The following is a 27,209-nucleotide window of genomic DNA, read 5'->3' on the forward strand; positions in this document are numbered from 1 at the left end:
AGGAAAGATTTGAACAGCCATTGCAGAGTTTCCGTGGGGGTCTCTTTTGCCCCACCTTATTTATAAAGTGCTGAGAATGCCATGCAGCACGGTTTTTATACTGACAGGGAACATACCACAAATTCATGAACCTTTGTGACTTGCCTGCATTATAATTCCCCATGACTGAGCTCCTGTGACGGGAGCTGCAGTGCTTCACAGCTCTGAAAATTAAGCACAGCCAACATGCCCGGCATAAGAGTGCAGAGAGTCCAGATGCCCAAGCCCTGGCGCAGCCCACCATGCCCCACTGCTTCCACAGGAGCTGCTGCCGGCGTTTTAGTCAAAAGGCATTTTAGCCCCATCAGGACTAACTGGGAGAACTGGTGAGTGCAGACATTTGTTCAGCTTGCAGCACAAGGAAGGAAAATAATGTGGATGTTAATCATCTTTTTGCAGATGTGTCAAGTAAAAAGGAGAAGTGCATTCAATCCCATGAAAAGGCTTCTGAGCAGTCATTCTCTGAGACCTGATAGCCAAGTGCTGTGCTCACAGAACAAATTAAAGAGGAGGTGGCTCCTCTGGAGCTGCCTGCTTCCCAAAGATAAAGGAAGATGGAGTGCAGCACTCTGCTCATCCTGTACAGGAGGGTGAGAGTCATTGAGATAACTACGAGAATTATTGGGGGGGGGGCAACTTGCTTGATGTAAAGGGAGAAGAACTGGGAGCATGCAATAGATTTCTGTGTATATTTGAGTTTTCCCAGTCCTGTGGAGAGAGGCCTCTCTGTGATCATAATTGGAATGAACTCATGAATAGTGCGTGTGAGCAGAAAGCAAATCTGAAGCTGCAAGCAGTTGGCTCACCCTGCTGCATGGTTAGTAAGGAGACGCGTTGCATACTCAAGGTATAGGGCAGGGAAGGACTTGTTCATCTTACTGAACAGGCAGAGCATTTGCTAGAAAATTCTCAAGGTTTCAGAGAATTTTTGCTTGCCTCAGGTAGCTCTGTCTTCCAGGCAGGTGGAGGTACGTAGATGTCTGTTGTTGATCAGCAGGCAACTATCTACCATGAGAAACTGGTGGCAACCTAAGACAGCTGCGCGCATGTCATGGCCAGTGTTGGGTGCACAGGGACAGCCCTCAAAACCTTACGGTTCCCTTGCTGGCTGTTTTAATCCTGCAACCTGAACTAAAAAGTATTTCTTTCTCTTTTACTGGGAGAGGACCTCTAAATGAGAGCAGCGAATACCATCCATTAGAAAGGCAGAGCCGTGCACTGAAACGTCTCATACATCCCTTTTAGCCGGGCAGCTGTAGTCAGCACCAAGAAGAGATGCTGGGAGATGTCAAACGGAGGCTTGGGGGCTGCCACGAGGCATTCTGCGTTGGGAGACAGGAACCGAACAACAGCTTTCTTCCTGCTTAAAGAGCGAGCTTAGGAACAAGCAGGCGTGGAGAAAGGTCCCTCCCAAACACAGCACTGAAGAGAGAGGGGGATGGAGCCTTGTCCCCACGTCTGCCTCGGGGATACAGCTTTCTGCTGCTCCCTGGAAGAAGTGTCAAAGACATGTCATCTCATCAGATCATTACTGCAAGTTACAGAAATATTTTCCAATTGCTAAAAAAGACTGCTATATTATCTTGCCTGCGTTGCTGTGCTATTACTCTTTGTAATACTGTGAAATTAAATGCAGGGAGATTTTTTTTAAAGGACAAAGTTTTTACAAGATCTTAGGAAAGCATAGCACTGTTAGCCAGTAACTATGAGCTCCCATTTCTTCCTTAAATCATGATCCATATTAGCACATCCCTCACACACTCAAGCCCCTGGACCCTCTACACGTGGATTTTATGTTCCTCCCCTCACACTTGCCTTCATGAGCTTCTGAGCTCCAACGACTCACCTCCTAAAACTCCAGACCCCACCTTTGGGCACTGAAGTACACATATGGACAAGCGTCCATAGGAGAAAAACTCAGCTGGAATAACTGCGGCAACTTGCCTTCCATCCTTGCTCCTTTTCCTGGAAGAGTGAGCCAAGACTCGTGGACAAGTGCCATTGTGTTTGCCTAATTCCCTGTTCATCCCTGAGGCTGTGTCCATGCCCAATTCCCCTGTGCCTTCAGTGGCTCATCGTTTGCCTCCGAGCTCCTCACACCCAGCTTCTGCAGGCGCTTGGCACAGCCAAAGCGGACAATCGGCTGGGAAGGGAGGCAGCCAGAGCAGCAACACAAATTTTGCCCAGGATCTGAGTATGGCTTTCGTTCCGTGAAATATATGCTGGACATTGCATTTTGAACACTGATGAACTTTGATGCGCAATCAGAAGTCAAACCAAAGCCACCTGGACCCATCTGTGGTAAGCCAAAATTTGTGACCTTTCAGCACAACACACAGAAATATTCCTTGGGCAGGAAAAGTTATGGAGGTTAGGTTTGGGTTTGTTTGTTTTATTTGTTTGTTTATCTTTTTTGGTTCAAGAGTGTGTTTATTTTCTAACTGACAAGAGATCGCTTCATTTTTAGTGGGCTTAAAATAACTTGCCAGTAAAAAAAACAAGTTTCTCTCTCTGCTTTCCATAACAAGGAGAAGCCGAACGAGAGGTTCCGTGTTCAGAGGTCTCTGCTGAATTCATCGACCGGCGTTCAAACCAGTGTGCAGCACAGCCACTGAGGGAGAAACAGAACAAGGAGTCAGGCCATCTGGAAGGTCCACAGGATGCCACTGGGGCACTCTACCACGGCTCTGAGAGAACAAGCTGGGAAAGGCTGGAGCTGCGTTTTAATCTGTTGTACACGCAGGATCCATCTGCTCTAGAACTACAGGGAAATTTATTGCAAAGATCAGCCTCAGACATTGAAAGTGAGGTCTCTTCTGAGGGAAGACCAGTTCTCCAGAGTAAGCTGCGTGACCTTTGAAAAATTCTAGGGTCAGAGTATGCAATGTACAATTTCAGCTAGACTTAGCTAACTGTGACTGAGGGTCACAGGGCTTCCTAGTCATCCTCCTCTCTTCAAGTCAGTCTTAAGCTGAGGGGACTAATTTGGTGGACCTTTTGGGGCCCCTTCCAGCTGTTTCCTGAGATATATTTGTATTCTGCAAAGGGAAGATTCAAGCTGATTCCTTTTATTACAGCTTCAAGAGGAGAAATTTGCATTAAAAACAATGTGGGGAAAAAAAAACCTGGTATCTTAAAAGGTCTCTTCTAATTCTGGCAGGTTGATAAGTACATTCTCCGCCAGACAGAACAGTTCCCTGCTGTGTGTTTTCTAATGAATTGACCACTGCCCTCTAAAAGTAGACAGTGTAAGCATCTTCTCAAGCAACCTTAGGATTTTGGATGTATCTTTACTTTTTTGCTCATATACGGTAATGTTTGTTCTACTAATTCAGACAGGCCTTCTGAGCTGAAGAAACTTTTCACATAAACAAACTTTCCCTTTGAATCACTATTGAGTTTACCACTTACAACAGTGATTTTAAATAAACGTATTTTAGTGCAGTCCATTGCTGTAGCTTAACCAGAAGGTATTTCAATCTGACCAGCCTCACCTCAGCCAGAGAGAGCTGGATGACTCCCCTCTTGTCTTTGTCCAGGAGATGGAACACTTCTGAAAAGTAGAAGAAGAAAATGGATCTAAACCACTGAGTTTGGCATGTAGAGAATCACTGTCTGACAAAATGGAGAGGTCTGGCTTTTTGCCACTATCTACTGGAAATCTAGGCTGGTTCTGCAAGAGAGTATTACAGCTGTTCTTCTTTCCTCTTACAAATAATTTTAAAGCTGCTTCATGGGGCAGAATAGTCAGATCTACAGCAGCAAACTGAGAGTTGGCAGCAGACAACTATAATATCTGATGCGGTAACATCTGGTATGATCCAGGGACAAACCTGTAAATCAGGTCTGAGTGAGAACTGTAAATGATAAATGGTACCATTTACAGGAGCTGGGACAACATGGGGGGCAGAGCACTGACCATAAAGTGCAGATGACTGCAAAGCAGAAGAGCATGGTAGGTTATGAAAACATGTTGCCCAGCCTCCATGGCCAGGCAGAAAGGCTTTTGCTATTTCTCTGCTGCTTTCTCCAACAGACACCATTTTGCTGGCACCCTCACATTTCCATGCAATTTGCTACATTCACAGTTGAAAGACACCAAATACTTAACAAAACCCCAAAGTCTTCAGGAATTCCCCTTGGCTGAAGAACAGAGGCACTTACTGAACAGGGTCTCCAAGCGGATCATACAGGCCACAAAGCCATCAAAATCAATGGTCAGCTTGCTGCAGGCATAGCGGGTGACAATGCTATGCTGCACCTGATCGTTGAGCGTGAAACCTGAAGGCGTGGGAAGCACACGAATCACTGACACAGCAGGTTAATGTGTTGTCTTTGATACGCCTTATCCATGGACTGCTGCAGCTGCAGGCAGACCTGGATGAAGGATCGAGGACTACTCCTCCCAGAAGGTCTGTTGGACTTCGTCACCCACCTCTGCTGTGGGTCCTTTCCAAAGCCCATTGTGCTGGGTGAAGAGAGGCATAAAGTTCTCCCACAGCATTTTGTCAAACTGCATATTTCACATTGTTTCACAGCATAATCAGTCCTATGTTCCCCAGATAAACCCCTAATTAGCGAGTCTTGGTGCTGCAGCTGAATAGCAGTGATTACAGTAGAGCCAATTGCTCACATAACACATTGGGCTCTATTCAGGCCCGTATTATAGCTATTTCTGTCTCTAGATCATTCACATAGACTCCACTGAGCACAAGACAAATCAAAAAAACAGTGCTCCTCTAGTTGCCCCTGAGCTGGCAAACAGTGCTCCAAAAGCGAATAGCACACATCAGAGAGGATATTGTTGGGGCATGCCTTGATCAGGCGTGCACCTTCTCTAGTGTAGAGAAAAGTGGTGGGAAGAAATGAAGGAAAAAGAGGATTTGGACATTGGTCTGAAAGAGGACAATTAGATTAGGAAATAATGAGGCAAATAATAGAGCAAGTAATAATCAGATGGATAAGCAATGGTCACAGCGTGGACAAAAAAAATCTGTGGTTCGTAATGCAGAAGAGAGGATGCGTTTTGATGTATATAACAGCAAAAGGACGTAGCAGTATGTGCCTGTCAGGAAAGGAGAATGGCAATGGCAACGCTGTGATCTAGGAGACGGGAGGGAAGCAAAGCCCTTAAAGGCTCCACTGCTCTTCTGATGTTTGGTGGGGAGACTGCAGTGATCCGGCGGTGTCCCAAGCAGCGTACTCACCCGCCTCTCTGAGGGCATTTCGCATCTCATGGCAGTCGATGGTACCAGAGTAGTCACTGTCCACTTGCTTATAGATCGCCTGCAGCAGAGGGAATGTGGAAATGGCTTTTCGATGTGTGCCGGTGCAGCAATGTGATGATGCAAGCACAGGCAACCAGGCTTTGGCTTTCATGGCTGGGTAACAACAGTAGTGAAGACATGGTAACGCCAGGCTTGCCAGGAGCTAGCAGCCAGAACGAAATAACCAGGGACCGCCTAGACTTTAACCTTGGTTTGCTAGTCCCAGTCTGCAGCCCATGCCCTGCCACCCTCCCTGCTCCTGTAGCTAGGTTAAAGCTGCATCCACACCAGCACGCTGCTGTACAGACACAGCCTTGGGTTTCTGATGGCTGGGACAGGGGCTGCCCCTGCCAGCTCCTGCTCTTTGAAATGTCAACGAGCAAGGGAGATGTCTCAAGTAGCTACTGGCAAGCAAGGCAGAGTGGGAAACACGTTCCCATGGGCTGGCAGCCTGCCTGCCTTCACGTTAGGTGGTGGCAGACAGGCCGTTGAGGAAAATATCCTATCACGTGGCAAACGCTGCAACAGACAAGTTGCTTAATATTTCAGACGAGACGACAGATGCTTTCTACTGCCAGCAGGTTTATCATCCAGAATTAGAAGCCACCCAGACCTACAGGTCAGACTGGAGCTGGCTCTCAGGGCTTGCTCTGCCACCACCAGTCTCAGGACAGAGCCGGTGTGTCCAGCTGAAGGAGAGCTGAACATCTCCTCACGAACCTCCGGGCCAGATGCTCACCAGCATCAAGAATGGTAGCAGCAGACTTGCCCAAAAGGGATATTGTCAAACAAAGCAGGTTCAGATTTGACCTTCCTTTAGACTGCTTGATTCTGGGTACACTTGCTGGGATAGTAAATCCTCTGTCAGAAAAATAATTCTGTGCTTCTACAAGATTTAAAAAGTACAAAGCCAGATTTTTTTTTTTAGGTCTTAAAAATATGTTTCTTGTCTTTGCTGGTGCTCAGCTGGCAATGTAACATATCGTAACAGCAGAGACATGTTCATATGAGCTTTAATACAGCAGGCAAGCAGAGAGCTGTCATTGCCAGCAATGAAAGAGGGTTAATGTGGCTTTCCATAAAGTATTGCAAATTACGGAGGTGAGGCCAAGGTGAAAGAGGATCTGCTTGTGTCCTTTTAAATGAGAGGTGTTTCTGAGCTCTGTGACTAACTCCAGCCATGAGAAGGAAGCCTTCCAAGTATATCTGCCTGTGGTGGCTTAACCCTATCTCAGTTCTGGATCTGTACTTCAGAGCTGAGAGGGAAGGAGACAGTCAGAAATATTATGTTACCAAATACTTTTGAATCTTCATCCAAAGTGTCTTGAATTCTACAAGTCCCAAGGTGCCGGACCCATTGGTCTGGGGATGTTAAGGCATGGTTCAAAAATCAGGATTCCTCTCTCCTTAGAAAAACTGGAGAGCAAACAGTTCCAATAAAAACAAACCACCCATCACAGTGTCATCTTAATGCCATATTCATTCTCATTTGTAATACATCTCCATCTCACACAGGCATGCCCACAGCTTTACATTTGCTTAGTTAAAGGCATGCCAAGAATTTCTAGGCTATCTGCACTCTCAAGGAATGATATATGGGATTGCTAAATATATAAGCATGATTAGATCCGCTTGCATTTTGTACAGTTAACAGTAGATTAAAGCCCTTAGGGAAAGAAAGAACTGGCCTCACTGCGGTAAGTGTTAGAAAGCAGAGACGGGAACTATGAGTTAACAAAGACAGTCAATAGTAGGCTACATGGTCTTCCCCCATGTCCTTCAGGGCCTGAACATCCCTTCCTATGGAAAATTATGCAGAAACAAGGAGCTGGCCCCCATCATGCTTTACTTGGTGAGTTGCCCTGTTGGGTTTGCGAGGCTGTAGAGTGTAGGGCAAAGGCATCACTTCTCCAAACAGCCGGTGATCCACAAGATCCACAGCTCATCCCTGCTGACCTCAACATGAGCATCTCATGAGACCGACATTAGTGTAATCCTGGCAGCACGGCTCTTGACCATGCACTGGCTACTTTCCCAGCACATCAGAGTACTGGGCGGTTGCGTTGACCTCTCCTTTTCCCTTGGCTACGCAAAGCTTATTAGCTCCCATGTGTCCTACAAGCCATGCAGGAGGGAGGGAGGCACGGCACGTGCTCGTAGCCTTCCCCCTCTGAACAGGCTCTCCGGCGTGTCTCTGCTGCTTTGAGCTCTGTGCTCTGTAAGCGGCACCTGACTTGGAGATGGAAGCGGAGGTTGTGCTTAGAACCTGCCTCCTCCCAAGCACACTCGGTACGCATCTGAAACCACACGGGTGCATCCAGGCAGCAGGTCCCTGCTTCTCCTCCCTACTACTTTTAGGGGAAAGTTTGAGCGACGAGAGATGCCAAGCAGGTGAAAGAAGCAGCCGGTGATTAAATGGTTCGGGTTTCTGCCACCCTCAGCTGATAGAGCTGCTCGGCTGAATTTTTTGTCTCCAGCCATGCGCCTGGACGACGGAAGAGTAAACTTAGCCTTGTCTTATCAGGAAGTTTTGTAAAAGAGAACCAGAAATTTTAAAGGTGATGAAATGACATTCAAAGGATACATCTAAAAGGCTGATCATCTCCCTGCAGGTGTTAATGTTGAATCCATCACTTTTAATATCTTTTCCTGTACAAAAAGGAAACAAAAATCCAAGTCAGAAATACTTTCAGACAAATATTTTTCTGCAGACAACTTTGGAGATGTCAGCTACCTTTAAATCTTGTTAGCAAAGTAAATGCTCTGCCATTTCTTCCACTGTTTCCCTTCAGGTGATTAATATGGGGTTTTTTTGGCCAAGGGACAGGGGATGGTATTGGTTTTGGGGGCGGTAAGCTTCTATCTGTCCACAGAAGTTATGCAGCAGCATAATAACATCTTCCCATGGTGGTCCTCCCAAGAAGGTACAGTGCCTCTGTGGGACATTGGCTGGCAGTGCTTGGAAGGGGAACACCAGGCGGTATTTTTCCATCCCCCCATGTCAGAAGTTCAACGGGCCAGGAGAAACTGAGCTGGGGGCAGACAAAAACTCAGTTTTTCATCACCCTGAGCTGGTAGAGCTGGGTTTTGCTAGCACAGAACCTGTCTGTGTGCCGATGGCGCAGATACTCACTCTGACCAAAGAGCAACTTTATGTCTCACCATTTCCCAGCTCCATTCAAGGGGAGCTATATAACGTTACTTACTCTTCGCCAAAACACGATTTAGGATAGTTTGAAGTTCAGTTGCAGTCACTTCGCAGTCCTGGTCAGAAAACACACTTTAGTTGTTAACACAAAAAATATTTGAAACAAACTATATTTATTTGCTGCCAGACATCCAGAGGCTGTTTTCCTTCCATATATTAGGTATGTAAAACTTTAATTTTCTTCTGACACTTTACATTGACCATCAGACATCACACAGAGGAGATCCTCAGGAACCATGAATATTTCCCAGCCTTTCAAATGGGAAGTGGTTTGTTAGGTGCCATGGTAACATGACCCAGTAAATGTTAACTTCTTAACAGGTTTGACTGAATTGGGTGACTGCCTTCTTTCTCAGCTGAAGAGGTTCAGGAGAGCATTTGAGATTTTCTAGGCTTATGGAAACTACAAGCAAACAATACTAAAATTGTCCTCCCAAAACTCAAAAAGGTCTTTCTAACGTAGAAGATGTTTTCCCTCTCCGGCACCAGTGGCCGCCTGTTCATTAAGAAAACATCTGACGTGACAGCCACAGGCTAGTGCAGCAGGGCTTTGTAGATACTGAGGTTTGTCAAATAAAATAAATAGGGAGAAAGTTCAGCCAACAGCTTTCTGATTCCCGGGACTTCTAAGCAAAAAGGAAGGAATTGGCCAACTAAGCAATTGTCAGAATTATACACTAACTCTACAGGTAATTTATTTCACCATGGGATAATATTTACACAGTCCTATCACCCTTATTTTCAAATAATTTTCAATTATTCCATGACCTGCATTACCGAAGGAACAAATCACATTTTGCACCAATAAGAGGAACAATGTAGTAAAACTGCTCTATTGTAAAATAAATTGAACTGAAGCTGTGAGTTAATAAAAGGGGAGAACTGCTTGGATTTTTGAAGACCAGATGGTAAAACGCATCAGCAAGTCAAATATCTGCATCATCGTAACAGAGAGATCCCAGTCTTTTTTTTTCACTTTAATCCACTTACCTCTCCAGAGAGCTTTTGAAACAGAGTCTTGAACTCATCATCTATGTCTTTGTTATTGACATGAGGCTAGAGGAAAGAGATGACCGAGACTGTGGCTTACAAGGTGATCCTAGCAAGCGAGCTGTGGATATCGTAACGCAGCTTTACAGGGGACTATTTACAGCAATGGAAAACGAGCACTTGCTCTGCAGCGACGGCAAACCAGAGGCACTACTTAAATCACGACTAGCCGGAGGCTGGCTTCATTTGGGAGCAAATACTTTCTAAGACTGATGAAAAAATTTCCTTCTGCAGCCAAGATAGTTTTATAAAATTGCTGCAGTGAAAATGTTGCTGCGCCTGGCCATAGCAATTCAGCAGCTCCTTGGAAGTCTGCTTTTGCAACTTCTCTTGGGCTTCAGGAAGACTATTTGATTCTATGGAGAGGATCATTCTGTGCCCTCCCCACCTTCTCCTACTTGTGCTAGATGGAAGGACAATTTAATGTGTTCCAGCCCAGTCTACAGTTTCTGTGCCACATGGGCCCAGGTACGTGAAAATGCACATGAAACTAGGATATGGAGATATGTAAAGGATCCCCACAACCAGAAAATATTTCTCCTGAGCACAAACACATATTGTGATCCCAGCTGAGGGGAGAAATAAAAATCTTGTCCCTATTTTCCCTCCAGATTATGAAGGTAAAGTCTGCTAGGAAAGAAAAATCCGATCCGCCCTGTTAAGACATTTACCTCATACGGTTTTGCAGACACCACGTCACCAATCATCCTAAGGAAAAAAAAGAAAAAAATATAAACCAACCAGAAATGATGAGTCTACCGTTTGCCTTTAAAATAATTAACAAAACAAGCTATTTTAATGTCAGGTGTTAGCGAATGCACAGAACAAGCCCCCAGGCTTCCTGCTTCCCACACTCCCCATCCCACCTCTGTCTGTCCCACCTCTTTGAAGACATTTTCCTTGGGAAATCCAGCCTTCTTGTTCTTGTCTTGTATCCAGACTCCTGTTTTTTCATTCAATAGCTGCTACTGATACAACCCCTTTTAAAACCCATCTCCTCATCGTCACACTCCCAAATCCTGCACTTTTTAATTGTGGGAACTTCTACTTCACGGAGTGCTTGGCGGAGGCTATCTGAAGAGCCGTGACTCTCTGTCATGGGTGTGTGTGCCACATACAGTAGACTATGTAAGAAAATAGGTCCTAGAAATGGGCTTATTTTGCCGACTAAGGCAAAAGATAGAGCACAGGATGTGGGTGCAACACCCGACCGTTTCCTTTACGTGCCTCACCAGCAGAAGAGGAGGCTTTACAGACAAAGTACGCACTGCGTTTTAGCCTGCTTCTCAGAAAAAACTCGCAGGCAGAACTCTCCGTTTTTGTAAGGCTCAAATGTGGACGGCACAATGAGGTACTCTCCCCGGGGCAACTTCATGCGGCTGGAGACTTCACGCAGGTTGACGTACGGATCAGACCGGGCTGCTGGCTGGTTCCTTGTGAAGAAAGCACGGTTCACATGAATATCTGTGTTATTTTCCAGCTGTGGGAAATGTGTTTTTGTTAGAAACAATTTGACAATTCACTGCTAAGCTCTATTTCAATGTAGTGCTTTAAAGCCATCTCAAGATTTTTCTTAGCATAAAATAATAAATCCACAAGTGGTGGCATAAAAGATAACCACCAGGGTTCTGTCATGGGAAACAGTCAGGCAGATAATTAGAAGGGGCAAGGATCTTTCTCTATAAAGATTATCTTTTCACATGCCTCTTTACAATATGTGATATAAAATAAATAAAAAGATCATACTGTGTACTCGTATCTGGCGAAACTAGTACTTGCTGTACTTAAGTTGTCCATGTATAGAGAGTTTTTTGTTTTCACGGGCTGCTTGTGGACAAATTTAAATTTCAGAATGTTTTTGAGCAATTTATGGTATGGGATATATCTCCTAATTAAGCAGGAATTGAAGTCCCTGATTTCTTTAAACAGACAGAAAGGAACAGTAAACAGGACAAAGTACTAGTCACAAGGGTGAGACTTTTGGGGCCACGTTAGATGATTTACCCAACTATTATTAGTAATACTAAGGCTATTCCTTTGGATTAGGTGGAAAACAGTACTTAACTTTTCCTTAATACCAATATACTCTTAAGCAAGTGAAACGTTGCATAGCTCATAAAACAAAACACTGATGTGAGAAGGAACAATAGTGTAAGAATAGCTCTCTCTGCTATAAGCCTCCTATTCATGACTTTTGCTCCACAAGGATGTCTTTCAAAAAGCATGACTCCATGATCCAGAAAAGGTGCTGTGTGGTTGACACAGGGTGGGGAATGTTGCATATGAATAAGGTTTCTGGCTGTCTAAGATCAGAGCACACAAAGATGTTATCAAACATTTTATAATCATTCCATTTTTCTGTTGTAAACTGTAGAAAAATACAGGATTTTTTCCTCTCTTGTTCTGAAGATAAGATTGGATTTGGTATTTATTCAACAGCCCCATCCTTTCTCTCACTCTGTCTTAAGCTGAGTGGGACTGCAAAGATTAAGAAGCCAGATCCATATCTTTTTCAATATATAAGGTTCATTTTCTCTTTGCATCTGCAAGGCTGTTAAAAGAACACAGTTAATTGCTGCATGACCACACATTCATTTGCTGAGAGAGAAGAAAAGGGCTGAAAAGCCGAGGAAAAATTGGCAACGCAGGCTGCTGGACCTCAGTAATGAATATAGGTCATTCCTACTGCCAGACACCCCTGGGGTCTCTTTCTTCAGGAATGAAAAGTCTCTCTACCTCAGTATTGACATCTGTGAGGATTAGGGAAGGTTGAGCAGGGTTTGTTCATTACCAGAAGCCCCAGCTCAGAGCTATAAAAGGAATAGATCCACAGAGTCTGGCATTTCTTTGAACAACATTAGCTACAGTTTCTCAATTTTAGAGTGCAGAGACCCTGTTCTGACTTCACTTGTACTAAATAGACAAACTCTGACCTCTGTTACACAAACTTAATGGAAGCCAAATTTCAACGAGTATAAATGAAGTCAAGATTGGTACTTAGATGTCTGTAATGAAGCCTTGTGCCCCCGTCCCCTGGAAAAGATTATTCAGAACTTGAGATATTTGTCCAATGATCCAAGAATAAAGCTCTCCAGAAGAGCCATCTTTAGTAAGGAAGAAGTCTTCCTGGTAGCTAAATTCTCCAGTGTGACAGAAGGTGCCCATCTGGAGGCTAGAAGTCTTCAGCAGAGATTACATACCTCCGGAGGAATCTGAAAGGAAGAGAAAGATCTGATATTAAAAGGCTGCTACATACCCACTTCTATCATTAGGGAAAAAAAAATCAGAAAAAGCCTCCTTCAGACATATTTTTTTCATTTTCATTTACAGCCACATATTGTAGTATCAGTTATACATGAAGTTCTAACTTGTGCTAGAGCTGTTCCAAAGGAAAAACAGGATCTTCATCCAGAGAAATCTATACAGCCTTTAAATTGCTTTTCTCCTGATATGGTGTTGTGGATGATGCTAGTTGTTGGGATTATTTGGGTAAGCCTTGAAATGTTCAGTCAGGAAAGTCAACAAGTTAGCTCCACTTTGCTAACCAAAACCAAACTGAGAATTACAGCAGACCTAAAATCTACTAGTCTACTGTTACTGGAATATGATGAAAATATAAGAACTACCATCGCTGGCAACCAGCCTGAGGGTGATGAGATTGTTCTAAGGCAAATATAACAAGCAAAAAATGTCAGGATTTGGCCCTTCCTAAATTAACTAAATTGCTATGTTAATTTGTACCTCCAAATATAAGGTAATTTTTCCAAAAGCAATTAGCTTTCTTGAGAGCACAGATTCTAGTGAGAGCCGAAGACATTGTCTTCCCAAGTTCCAGAAGAGCTTTTGAAAATATCACCCATACAATGATTCTGGGGCCTGAGATGGCCCCTTGAGACCTCAGGTCTTGTTCCTTATAACCAGCATACTAGAAGGTCAGGAGCTTGGTGATGGGCCCACTTACAGTAGCTGTCAGAAGGCAGTTTGAGCTACATGACTTACAAAAGCTCTGCAGGGCAGGTAGGTTTGAGCACACACCTTTTCACCTTCTCCTGCACAGAGATCTGCTTTAGGTCACCATCCATGCTGTCCTAACTGGACCTCGGCCACAGTATCATCTGTAATGATTTAAATCCACAACAGTGCATGACCCAAGGAACTTGGGTCATAGCTGGATGTCTACCTGAGATGACTTAGCAGCCATTTCTTTCAAAAGAAAGACTTCATCATGTTAAGAGTCACCAAGTCTACCCTACTATGGAAAAGAGGGAGGAGGCAGATGGGATGAAATAGATGTAAAGCACAAAAGCTCTGCTAACTTCTCCAGGGTTGTACTCAGTGATATGAACAGACAAGCATCCTTAATGTCAAAATTCAGGATGCCAGTGGGCCTGGGTGCTTGGCACCACGCAGATGGCAACTCAAAAATGTGCTCGGTGAGAACCATTTGTGTATGCAGACACTTAGGCACTAGGGAAAACCTGCCTAGTTTTGAACCATCTTGCACAAGATATATTAGCAAGAGTCAGCCATTCCCATCTGCTCCCACCTGTGCTGGTTAATGATCTTCATCCAGTGGAGTCTATACAACATTTAATTGCTTTTCTCCAGATATGAGGAATATATTGTGAATGGCAATACTGGTTGGAAATTTTTATATTTGCTTCTCTCCCCTCACATCACAGAAATTAGAGGTGACACTGCAGTTTTTTTCCCTATGTTGTATTTTTAGAGACAGAAGCAACACTGAGAGAATCGGGGGGGAGGGGGGGAAAGCAAACAAAAAAACTCCACAAACCAAAAAAACCCAGAATAATAGCATGGTAGACAATGAATCAAAACAATTTTCAAATGCAAGGGGAAAATATTAAAAAAAGAAAGTGACTACTGAGCACTGACGATAGGCTGTAATCAGAAACACTTATCTGGAATTGCCAGGCACCCGGAGCCTGCCCCCATTCAGATTTTTTAAGAGAAGGCTCTCAATGAGACTCTTGATAAATTATTGCCCCTAGTTTTACACTGCTCTCCTGTTAAAGTGGGACAAAACCTGAGCCTAAATTTATCTGAATCTTCCCATATTATGTAAGTCAGGAAGAAATGAGAGAAGGATTTGAATCATCTTGCAAAATCCAGTTCTTATTGTAGTGGTGAATGTCAAGATGTAACACACTGCTAATTTTTTCCAGTGTTACAGAACAGGGAATAAAGCCTTTACTCAGGAACAAACTTTACCTGATAGAGGGAATAACCAATACTAAGCAGAGCTTCTCCCATTTTCTTCTGTCTCCTGCGGTTCTTCTGCATCAAGCCTACCAGTATGGTACAGCACGGCTCATTCAAACTCCCTTCATGGTCATCATCTGGTTCATCCAACCGGATTTTAAACTGGGGATTGGTCCAGTACGTCACTAAAAATTCCCAAGGCAAGACAAAAAGGAGGAGATTTTGCTGTCACTGTAGCCAAGATGGCTGTAACTAGAATTACAGAGAATATCTCTTTGGAAGGACTTTTGCCTGGAGTTTTTCTAGTCTTTTCCATTATGTTACATGGTTTTATGCTTTCACAGCTATGCTGAATACCAATTAGAGCCATGGCAAACGAAAGCACTAAGGTATTTCCTGGGGAGTAATGACCAGCAGGGAGGAGCTGATGTCATTAATTCTAGCCTGTCATTTATCTCCAGGAAACGTCCTCGGCCGAGACTGTTATTGTTGCAAGAGGACCAAATGCCAGCCAACCTCTCCAGAGGTCTAACCTGAAAATGAATGGGAAGCAACACTGCCACATGAACTGTGACACTTTCCTGGCCTACCCAACCCTTCGGAGGATTACTCCAGTGAGTAGCAAAAGCCATGTAAGCAGGAAAAGCAGGCAGATAAAAAAAAAAAAAAAAAAAAAGAGTATAGCCATGAATTAACTGCTTAGTGGGCTGGTAATCCCCGACAAGGAAATAAGTGTGAATTAGAACCTGGTTTAGGCTGCCAAGATTTTGCTTATTATCTAAACCCCACAGAAAGAGCTGCACCTCCAAGCCTTTCCCACCAAAGCCCCCTCTGGTTACAAGCATTTATTTTGCTTGTTTTGTTGGTATTTCACCAAGTCCCCACTTGGCTGGGTCTCCACCTTGGTAGTTCTGGCAGCCCCCAGCAGTCGAACCCCGTCTCCACTGTCCGTTAAACAGGGTCAGGTCCCATTTATTGACCTCGTTGCTTGTCAGAGTGTCGGGAGTCAAGTTGCAGATCTCAAGGCGGGTGAACTGCCTTTGAAAATCCGAAAATGCCATCCTGGTGCACAAGAAGACCAGGGTTAGTCCATCAGCCTGCAACAGTCGAGGCGACTGCATATGGATGTCTCTCCCAACGGGGCAGCAAGCGTCAGTACTGCAGAGCTGCCCAAAGTCCCATTTAATTGAACTCTGAAGCTTGGAACTGGCTTTTGGGAAACAAAATTTCCCACTCCCTGAATGAACTGTGTCTCCTGGAGACAGTTGTTCTCAACGGCTGTTACACGTTATGGGTTCAGTCATACCATTTTCTGTCATCCCCAGCTGTGGGCAAACCCTCGTGCATCATGCTTCATAAGTAAATTCACTAAAATTGTCGGAACAGAACATGCAAGGAGATGCCACTTAATGGGGGCAAGAGCTGGCCCTTATGAAAGAGTCACTCTGTAGAAAAACAGTCTCAGTTTGGTGTTCTGCTTTAATTCTGTTGTTGATGTTTGTTTTTACCATTCCTAGTAGATTTGCATGAGTGACAGACCTTGATCACTTTATGCTGCGAGGAGAGGTCTGTTCTCATTTCTCATTGCCTTATGTCCCACATAGCTGATTGCACTGAAAGACGGCGGGCATTTATCTTTCCAGTCTAGAACAGAGTGACATGGGTTCAGTACTGAGCCATATAATCAGCTAATTGGGATGGGCTTTCCATTAGGTCTGGGTAAACAGACTCTTCCCAAGCTGGTAATCTAAACTTTTTCATTAGTGTGTAGCATTTAGGCAAAAAAAACCCAAACCTCAAAATATAGAGCAGCTGAGATTCATTCTTACCGCCTCATTAATTTTATTACCATCTGGTCTCTGTATTTTGGATAAGCACTGAGTTATGCAAGCTCTAATAAAAGGTAATATTTGAATGGGAAGGGAGGTAAACAAGGGGCTAACAATGCGCACATGTCATTATTAACCCCTTTGGAGCTGGCAGTTTCTCTCCATCCAGCTGTAAGGACTGCTTAAAGAGCATACGTGCACATAAAATGTCCAAAACGTTAAGCTAACTGAATGATTCTCACCAAAACTCTCCATCATCTACTTGCTTATCCAGAGCCTGTTTTTGTTTGGGATCGACATAATTCCATTCAGGAGCACTGCAGACAAAGCACAAAAGCAAGCTGTTCAGTTGTGGCTTAGTCTACGACGAGATCAAGAGAGTTAGTCTCCGTCTTTGCTTCCAGCTGATAAAGGACTACGTATTTCTTCACAAACTAGACCTTCCGCCCCTCCCAATGGCAGTACACACTGCAGCCTGTCTATCCAGGGCTGGAACCAGACTGCAACCGTATTTGCGACAAATAAGCCAAATAAATAAATTGAATCATCACTGCCAGGTGCCAGAATGTACAAGTATCGCAGACCGGCTGGATTAGGTAACAGGCAGTCGGAAAGTTGGTCAGAGCTTCTTCATTGTACGAAGCTGTTGGGCTGCCTGATACCCTCCCTGGGGAAATGATAAAAGCTCCGCTGTTGGGGTCAGAAAAGAACAAGAAAGGAAAAAGGTGGAATTAGAAAATACACTGCAGAAAACAGCATTGCTCCTTTCCCATTCTGACGTTACGGTGCAGCAAGCTGGATTCTGCTCCGATCTGCTTCCGTGTGGCGGTGCCATTCCGCACCTGCCTCCGCAGGGTTGTCCCATAGCAAAACCGGTGTAACAAAATCAGGATATGGCATGTGTGTGTGCTTGAGGAACCTTATCTTGGGGCTGAGCAAAGCAGCTCTGATAAAGGTAGGAATAATTCTAATGTTTATCTCTATGTTCTATCCTTAAGTATTCTACGTCGGCACCGGTACTGCAGTCAGTCAGCACGGGAAACCGAACTCTCGGAGCACTGCATGAAAAAATATATCGTGGCCCAAATGAGAGTAAAATTCATGCCATGCTAAATAGAAAAATAAAAGAGGTGTTGTCACTGCCATTCTCATGAGATTCCAAGATAGTTGGAGCCCAGACAGTTTCTGACAGATTTTCAAACTTCTGGGTCTTTAGCTTAACCAACATCCCCATTTTTTCAAGGTTCTCCAGTAGAAACCAAATACTGCTCTGATTTAGAGCCCAGCAACCTCAGAGTTGAGGCAGAGGCACAATGGTTTAGCCCTGCTGTATTTCCCAGGAATAGGACTGGTTTGCACACCCTCCTAAGGTCCTGGCACCATCATTCGGATCAATCGGAGAAAAACCATCCCGCAAAATGACGTGGCTATGGCTTGCCTTGGGCTGCTCGCAATTAAAACGTCGGCTGTTCTCTCTTATTACAAAGCTCTGCCTGAGGCAGGGAAGAATGCCCGCTGGGCAGAGCAGATCAATATCTAACCTTGCTAATAAATTAATAGCGTTTTATTCCAACTGATTCAGTATCTCGCCTAAATGTGCTTTGTGATTGGATTAACTGCATATTCCCAATTTAATTTTTAAAAGATACCAAAATGCACTGAAGAGAGAGAGGCAGGGGCATATAAAAACCTACTTATCACTCCAAGCTCCAGTCCATTCCACTTCACCCCAGGGATTTCTAAGCCTCACTAGTTTCTCTGGCCGTCCTCGGTAACATACCTAAAAGATCCACAACAAACAGAGCCTGAGCACTTCCATTATTCCAATCATCACGGGGCAATTGCTTTTTAGGCAGGATAAAGCACAATTTGTGCTTGAGTGATGCAGTCCATTACAATTTGCAATAGTTAAAAGACACCTAGATGCCTTCCGCCGTTATTTTGCATTATCCTGTGCCACCAAGCAAGCCATTAGCTCCAGCACTCACCGTTTCACATAACGGCAGCAACCTGCAAGGAAAAACGTCGGCTACAAACCAGCAGCATATCTACGTCCTCAAAAGCAGGAGACATCACACAACACAGCAAAGCTGGGAAGAGGTTATTTGGCACGAACACCTCGGTAATGATTCTAGTTTCAGAGGAGCGGGATTATGTAGGGCTCACTGTGAAGATGAGCCTGACGGGAGAGTTCATGAAAGAGGCTTTTACTCCTTTCCCACGGGCGCTGACTGGCAAAGCACATGCTCCCACCTCATGCAGTACCGATACCTGGGGCTGCCTCCTCTCCCGTTTCTCCTTTCCGTACCCTCCATTTCAGTAACAGCTTGGCCCACCTTTATATTTTATATTCCAGTCTGCTAGCACAATAGAAGTTGCGGACTGCACAATATACTCTATATAATTACCAGTACAGAGCTCCCAACCTGGTTAAGTACTACAGGTTCTTTCTTTTTCTGTAAGGGGGTGCATAAGGTAGCAACATTTTTTTTGGTCAGTCACAGAAAGACACCCAACAGTTGAAAGCACTGCGGTATCGCAACTCCAAGCTGTTCTGTATGACGGCCCTGGAGAGGCTGGCTTACCTCTTCTGCTCCAGTGACAGAGTAAGCGTGGCCCTTTACCAGCTTCAGACTTGTGATTGCTTCTATTTCAGCTGCAGTAGTTATCTGGGGCAATAAAAGTATACGCATTTAGGACTATATATTGTGTATGAACTCAGCTTTCACGAGCAAATTAATATGGGGGAAGATATCCAAAGTGGTATGCACAATGAATATCAATATTCTCCATGCAAAGTATATTAAATAGAGGCGAGAACCACAGCAAAAGTTCACCTCCACAGTTTCATGCCCCTATATACGCAGTCCTAGCACAGCAGAGGTTCAAGAACATACAATGAAATCTAAATCTAAATCAAATTCCCAGCTCAGGTAACAGACCCAGTCACCTGCAAAGACATGTTCATGTGAACTCAGCTCTAGCTTGCCTCAGCTGAGACCCAGCATATCAAAATTTGAACTCTGGTAATCCCATATGCCATGAACCAGGATTTCAAACAAAACAATCAAATGGGATGTGAAAGGCGTGAAGTTTCCAAAATATGTACAAACATCATCTCTAACTTGAGGAAGTTTGTATTACAAGTGTCAATAATTTTTAGGACTTTTTTAGAACTGAAATCCAAAGCCAGAATCAGACTACAGGCTACAACAAAGTATCTCAAAGAGTTTGTCTCTGGCCGTTGAGTGTCTGGAGCTGAAATTACACAGAATTTGAATGAAAAAAGATACTCAGAGAATGAAAACAGAGTTCAGGAAGACCAGTCCCCAGTTCATGGCTCTAAGTATTATCACAGGCTGTCTTGTAAAAAGGGAGGCATGACAAGAGTTGGCTATTTATAACCTAGTCTAAAGTTTTTATAACTGAAATCAGTAAAAGTCTCCCATTAATCATAGTTTGCTTCTACTTCAGACCTTCCTATGTCTAACATTGGTCTGAGTTTTCGTTACAGTATGGACCAGAGTCCTGAGAACAGGAGCAAGGAGAGTAAAGCAGCAGCAGTCTCTTACATCAATGGAACAGCCAAGCAGCGACCCAGCTCTCAGAGCCTTCTGGATGATTTGGTACAGGTTTGAAGGAGCCCTCCGCAGCTCATAGGACTCAGAGATGCCTCCAGTAAAATCCTCAAAGCCCTCCATAGTGGATCCTCCTGTGAGAGCTTCATAAGAGCCGTTCAACCTGTGGGAGACATGTCAAGAGCTGTGTAAGGGTCCGTCTCCAACTGTAAGCATTGGCACTGCAGAAAGAAGGGTTTATAATTTAGCATCTCTCAGTCCATGTGATCATCAAGACACCAGAAGTAATGCTCCTTGAAACAGAGAGTTGGCAGTATCCTTTATGGACCTAGAGGAAACTGTAAAAAATGGGTGGAATGGAGGCTGCATTTGAGTGAAGCACACTGTGTCTAACACCACAACCACCCGGGCAGTTGACTTCTGCACACCCAGGACAGCTGCCTCCTGCTTAGCCACCATACTTGGCATAGGCCTTCTCCAGCAGTGCGCTCCAGAACTCGTTGCCTTCCTCCGAGTGCACGAAGAGCAGCTTCCCGTTCTTGGTGGGCAGCCTGTCATCCACCACCACGTCCACCCACTCCCCGTACTGCCAGAACTGTGATGAAAAGAAGAAAGAAAAAGATGGTGAGGGCTGGTGCACACATACTAGCTCCACACTACCATCTTCCTACCCCTTCACTTGTCATCCGTTCCCCTGGATAAGTGACTGTAAGGTTTCATTCCCATGTTGAACTCCTCTCCCTTGTTATAGAGGCAAACTCTTCCCAGCCCTGTGAAGTGCTGAGCAGGCTTCTTAATGCTGTATTAAATTTTGCTGATAGGTAATATTAACAGCAACTTGTTGCACATAACATCTGGAACACCATCTGGGCTCCATGCAGAGCTTACATGGTGGAGAGTCTAGAAAGCTAGAGTGTAGACAGGATACTCTAAAGTCTCTTTCCTTGTCTACTCTTTAAGGCCCAATCCACCAGGGGAAAAAAACCAACACCTCTGTAGACGTCACCCAAAGGGGAAGCACTCAATAGTGCGAATCCCTTCTGAAAATACTGGGAGACGTGTGAAGCATTGCCAGTGCTAATTTTTTGCCTGAACACTTGAAAAATTTACTCCTGAATTTGATGCAGTCCTGAAAGGAAAGAAGGTAATTCACACAATAACCCCTCTACTGAGACGAGCTGGTGGAAGGGTTAGGTTTGTGCTCTATAACATCTGTCCTCACCAAAACACCTCCTTTAGCTTTGCAGAGTGAATCCCTACTGCTCCCACCCGAGCCCAACCTCCAGTGAAAGCGGGCTGGCTCCGCTCCCACACACTGGCTCCATCCGCAAGGAAATCCAGACACGGGTACAGGGAGGGAGGGGAAGGAGGGGAGACCGCATCAGCCTGAATTCGCTCTCAACAGCCAGCGGCGACGAAGCGTGGCTTGACTCCTGCGGCGTGATGGTTTGGCTCAGTTTCCAAAACATGTATAACTCCCCAGAGCCCTGAGACAGCAGAACCTCGCCAGTGAGCAGGTGTCACTTGACGTTATTTAACCCTGCTCTTCTTTTCTTCCCTCTCCCCTGCCCCAGTTTCACTTATGCACTGTAACTCTTGAATATTTAGCCTGTGCCAACCACAAAATAGCTGCTTTTAGCTAAATACTAGCATTTTCCTCTTTTATTCTCAATACTCTGACCATATAGGTACCTGGAAATGAAAGATCCCAGCATAGTCCTTCTGGAAACTCTGAGCCTTGGGAACAACACGGTACAGAACATCTGGATTCAAAGTGAGAGACGCAATGGCAGCCAGGAGCCAGCAATCACCTAAAAACACATAGGTTACAAGGCAGAAAAGTTCATTAATAAATACAGGTTTGCTGAGCTGATCCTTACACCATTATGTCATGCTCCCATCTAGACTAAAATGCCAGCACTAAGTGCTCTGCAGGATCCTGCCAGACTCAGTGTTGGTTCAGCAACTCATTCTTGTTTTGTTCTGTTATGCATCTCTTTTACTCATTTTCCACTCACCCGGACCACATAGGTATCTTGGGGCCTCTGAGGCTGATCATGGTGGTAATTTCAATGATCTAGTTTGGACTTCGCTATTTTGATTTTTTAATGAAGCTGCGAAAGCAGGCTGCTTTATCTAAGCTTGTTGATGCCCTCAGGAGACCAACAACATAGCCAGAGAGAGAAGGCATTTGAGGTATGTGGGTTGCAAAGCCACACTGGGCAGTACAGAGTTAATGACCTGCAGTACTTTAACTAGACCCAAGCCACCACAGCTGGGAGAGGCAAGGGCTTAGAAGGCGTCCAGAAGAGGGGAAAAAGCTCTGGCTGGGTAGAAGGGTGGTGGAACTTGCATTCCTATGTTTTGGAGAAGATTTGATGGGTAGCAGGAACATGCCAGTGGCTCTTCTTTCTTAGCCCTTTCTTTGAAGGTCTGAATTTGAACCAGCACTTAGGGCTATCGTTATGGATTTGCATGTGAGTCTAATGGAAACTGAAGTCTCCTGAGAACTCTGCAAGGAGGTGAGTCCTTTCTCTGGTCCCCTCCTCATCCTGGAAAGGACGGGCATGCGCAGCCCGCGCTGGAGGCTGAGTGTCTTGCAACTTGAGCTGTTTGCTGGGTTGGTTACCTGCTTGCTGTGGACTGAAGGTTGGGTAAGTGGAAGCCTCTATCACACCAAAGGTGGTGCACCTGGGAAACTCGGTGACTCATGGGTTTCTTACAGTATTTGCATACTGTAGGAAGAGCTTTTGTGGTTATGTGTTATTTCTGAGGTGTGCAGAAAGCCTAGGAAAACAAAGCTGCTCTGAAGGTATTAACATTTTCCTGGTTCCCGGTGGATTATCTGTGCCAAGACATAGTTTCTTTGTGCAGGTGCCTATTCTGCAGAAGGAATTGGCATAAGAGCTCTTGCTTCAATGGAAATAAGCTAACAGAGAAACCAAGGAGTTTAATCTGTAGCATGATTTAATAGCTTAGAGCAGTGTTTAACTCTTTATGTTGACTTGGGCTTTATGATTTAGTGCCATGACTAATATAATTGTAAAGGTAAGATACGGGGACTTGCCTGGTGACGCATGCTCCCCGCTGCCTGCGCCCCACTGGGAGGTACCCAGATGCCTCCTATGAGCTGAGCAAGAAACAGCTGTTCCCAGTTAGGCAAGCAGCGACTCCAGAAACACCGATAAAGCAGTGTCCCTGGTGTGATGACCTGTAACCACCTGAGATGGCTGATCTGATATGGGTGCAAAACCACGATCCACCCAGGGTGCCAGCCCAGGCTTTTCCAATACGGAAGGAAAACCTAGTATTAGGATGTGAGGCGCCAGGTGAGCCTTCCCTGAGGAGCCTTCCTTTGTCATCCTGGCCGCTACATTCAGGAAAGACCGTTCAAACTGGAAGGGGGTAGCAAATGGCTGGATTACCTGCTTCTCCCCATCCACCTGCATTTCTTATGAGAAAAGGTTAAAAAAAGCTCGTCCTGCTCACCCTACGCAAGTGAAGTTTGAAGAGGAAGTGTGAGGCAGGTTAAATGCTACTCTGCAGAAAAGCTGTTTGAGTCAAGAGCTCTTACTTGAAAGGTAAGATTTCCCTTGCAGAAGAGAAGATAAAATAAAAGATTTGTGAGATGTTTAAATTGGAAATAGGAAAATGTTGCTGCTGTGCATATAGAAGAGAGCGTCTAAGAGCCTCAGCCACTAGAACAACTATGAGCAAAAACCTTCTCAAGCTGATCTTCAACCTAATTATTTTACAAATTATTTTGTGTTCAGTGGAAGAGGGCTTGACTCAGTGGAGTGGAAAGTTCCTCCCAGCTATGTAGAAAACAAGCAAAACTGGGAGAGAACAATTAGGGGGGGAAAAGTCTTTAAGAACCTCCTCTCTCCAAAAAATACAGATGCTGGAAAAAATCAGACTGAGAACACTCTGACCTGCTTTGTACCTATTTCTTCTAGGCTTTCCTTTGTACAGGTCTATGCCTTAAGCTGTTATAACTTCCGCTTTTCCTTGGAGCGGTAGAAATAATGGTGATAAGTGTGGGGAGCGGCTCCTCGGAGGGGGAAGATGAAAAGTTGTATAAAGTTAGAACTGGAGCCCTTGCTTTTCCAACTACCCCAGGCTTTCTTGCTGCCCTGGCATGCTGTGAAGCACAGAAGACCGTTTCTGAGAATATGGCAGGGTGAGGGTCCTGGCGTCCCTGCTGTGTCCATCCACCCCCGGTGAGACCAGAGAAGGTCTGTAGCAGTGATGACTCTGTGCTCTCCTAATGTGCAACATCTGGAAGGGTTTCCCCTGCCTGGTCCACGCCAGGTTTTCACAGCCAGCGAAGGGGAATCTGCTCTGAGCTTTGCTGAGGATGGTGTATATTTGATGCGCAATTAGGCAGAAGAATCAGTGAAATGAGAGGGCTTTCCTTAAATACGTAATTTACTTCCCTGACTCAGAAATAAACAATTTCAGAATCTCATCTCCGTAAGATGCCAAATGCAGCGTGAAATCCTTTACAGCTATCTTACGGTATGAATTAAATTCTTAGCATCAGGGAGAGCGAGTGACATTGGCATTGGCGCTTCTGCCTGCCACAAACATGCCATGCAACCCCACCTCCCGGGGAAGCACGAGGGGCAAGTCCGCTTAAAGGACGCGTGGAAAGAATTGTATTGGAAGAATGGCAGTGGTGAACTTGGCCTTAATGGCCTTAATAGCCTTAATAGCTGTGCCTGCCTTGAGCAATGCTGAGTCCTAGCTGTCAACCTTACCCGAGGGCCTAATATCTTCGGCTAAGTTTGTGGCCGAACAAATGTTAAGCGTGCCCTCCGAAAGGAACCAGCTGGGAATGGGCTGCTGCGCAGAAACCCGATGAAAAGGAAGGTTTGCATGGGGTGCCTAGATGCAGATGGCTTGGGGCCATCTCTATTTACAAGCAATGCATTACGTTCAGGTTCCTGTGGTGGTGGCTATAGGACAAATCAAAGAGGGTGCAGGAATCTGTCCGTATCAAGGAGCTTCCAGGATGGAGCCGAAATTGCACAGGTTGCTTCTTACCTTGTCTACCACAATGGGATCCCGGCCTATTAATAAGGTTTCTCAGCCCTACTGGGTAATATATCACTAATTCTAGAAAAAGTACAAATTGGCAGTACGTGTTCCTTTTTTCAAAGTTCAACAGCATTTTGCCAGCAGCAAATATCAAGAGTTTTGTTTGTGGTTGAGCCTACAGCAGAGTGCGGCAGCACAAGCTCCCTAGAAAAGCAGCATACGTAGGACCACTAAAACTTGTCCTGATTCAGCTGCAGCTTATAATTCATCTCTCAAACTGTGAAGAAACTATTGGATTCCCGTTCTAAAAAGTGAATTTTTGGAGGGAGAGGAAATGAGGCCAATTGGCTTATGAATTAAATATTTAATTATAATGTATTTCCAACGCAGTTATAGGAAGAAAAACAACAATATCAAAAAGCATTTATGCTCACTACATGCATTTGAATTTTTAGCCTTTTAGCTTATAAAATAAATTTAAAAAAAAAAAAAGTCTTCTCAGCATTAGACCCGCAAGGCTAAATCACCTACAGGCACATACACTGCTTTCTGCTCAGTCTCCTATTTCATGAAAAAAAGTTCATGTACTAAAAATAAGCCAGCTTGCTTCCGGATCTGAAGTAATTTGTAATATTGGTAAAGTCAAATTCTTTTTTTTCTTTTTAATTTGGAATAAGTAATTCTGACCTTGAGTTTTTGGTGGAAAGGGTAAACGTGAAACCTAGCTCTGTGTGTGTGTGCATACACACACATGATCTTGGAGAATTACTTTGACTATTAGTGTACTTGAAACAAAATCCCTCACTGCTCGCAGATGTACTGAGGTGTCGCATGTTCTCAGTGCTACGCGAGCATCTCCTGGTTTTCGGAGATAATCGAATTGCTGCAGAGAATACAGAATCCTTGGTGACCTGGGAGCTGAGCGACTCCTCTACACGGATGATGTTTACCCAAACGCTCTGCACTCTGAGGCCATAAAATAAATGAGAAATTTGATTAGTTTCGGTTGCAGCAGAGCAGTGCTCGGTTTCTGTTTAGCTACCATTGAAGTGTGTAGGCGCAGAGCATCTGAACTGGTGCTTCATTGACCTGGTGGCCGTGACTTTAAGCCAGAGGCCCAAGTGTCCAGTTCCAAGATCTAACTGGACAGTACAGAGGATTCCTGTCCTGACTGTACTCTGGCTTGTTGCTGTATCGGCAACGCCTGATATTCAGAAAGGGTCCTCATACAATGCTGTGGCTCTTTCTTCATCGTTTGTCAAGCAGATTTGACTCTCAGCTTCAGCCTCTGCTGGAAACCCTTCTCCAGAGCCCATAGTACCTGGGGCATTCTACTAGACGTCGAGGAAGCGCTGGCCCACCAGCTTTATACCTTCTGGCAGTGCAGGCTCTTCCTGCTTTGAGGTTTCTAAGGAAGGCTTCCTAAAGTTTTCTGTGGAAATGAATTCAGCTCTGCAGCTGTGTACAGAAAGGCAAAGGAGCACCCAGCAAAGGAATGGGCTTTCTTCTCCTTGGGGTCTCAGACTTGTCAGTGAATGTATTTTTTGAGATCTAGGGGATCTACCTGCTAGAACAAGGATCTCTAATACCCCTGGGCCTGAACATCAGAAGGGACGTATACTAATGCCTATAGCAAAAATAAGTGAGTACTATTAAGCCCTCTCTTTCCTGCAGGAGCTCCAAAGGCTCCCTCAACAGGTAGCAGATCTACCTCAGAGCTGTCAGGCTTTGGTCTGTTCTCCAACCCACCCGTAACCTTCTCAAATCTGCCCACGAGGCAAGGCTCACACAAAGCACGTGTGGGGTGGGCTCCTCAGCTAGTGTGAGCTGGTGCATCTGCGCTGACTTCAGGGGACTTCTCCGGCTGACAGCCCAGGCCAAGGGAGCCGCAGCACCTGGAGTGCCCGCCGACCCCTCAGCAGAAAAGGTGACCCGTGAAGACAAACGGTGCAGATCTGGAAAGCTAATATTAAAC

At 44.8% G+C, this 27,209-nt stretch overlaps 1 protein-coding gene across 1 annotated transcript in view; it reads right to left on the reverse strand.

Annotated features, from left to right (window-relative positions):
* Positions 1–2,626: 2,626 nt before the first annotated feature.
* CAPN8 (calpain 8) overlaps positions 2,627–27,209 on the reverse strand; it is a gene marked incomplete at its 3' end in the record, with an annotated part of 30,441 nt that continues 5,858 nt past the window's right edge. Inside the window, exons 3-21 of the mRNA XM_081997144.1 lie at positions 21,887–22,005; positions 20,656–20,789; positions 20,189–20,357; positions 19,202–19,285; positions 18,311–18,396; positions 16,859–16,933; positions 15,689–15,849; positions 14,797–14,972; positions 12,765–12,776; positions 10,833–11,044; positions 10,236–10,272; positions 9,505–9,570; positions 8,513–8,570; positions 7,891–7,955; positions 6,600–6,668; positions 5,247–5,325; positions 4,204–4,320; positions 3,534–3,592; positions 2,627–2,650 (exon numbers count right to left, since the gene is read on the reverse strand). Of these exons, the coding sequence (XP_081853270.1) occupies positions 2,627–2,650; positions 3,534–3,592; positions 4,204–4,320; positions 5,247–5,325; positions 6,600–6,668; positions 7,891–7,955; positions 8,513–8,570; positions 9,505–9,570; positions 10,236–10,272; positions 10,833–11,044; positions 12,765–12,776; positions 14,797–14,972; positions 15,689–15,849; positions 16,859–16,933; positions 18,311–18,396; positions 19,202–19,285; positions 20,189–20,357; positions 20,656–20,789; positions 21,887–22,005 (1,802 nt within the window). The remainder of the gene's footprint in view (positions 2,651–3,533; positions 3,593–4,203; positions 4,321–5,246; positions 5,326–6,599; positions 6,669–7,890; positions 7,956–8,512; positions 8,571–9,504; positions 9,571–10,235; positions 10,273–10,832; positions 11,045–12,764; positions 12,777–14,796; positions 14,973–15,688; positions 15,850–16,858; positions 16,934–18,310; positions 18,397–19,201; positions 19,286–20,188; positions 20,358–20,655; positions 20,790–21,886; positions 22,006–27,209) is intronic.

The sequence above is a fragment of the Phaethon aethereus genome (assembly GCF_964289735.1).
Source record: "Phaethon aethereus genome assembly, chromosome: 3".
In the NCBI taxonomy this organism is placed as follows: Eukaryota; Metazoa; Chordata; class Aves; order Phaethontiformes; family Phaethontidae; genus Phaethon; species Phaethon aethereus.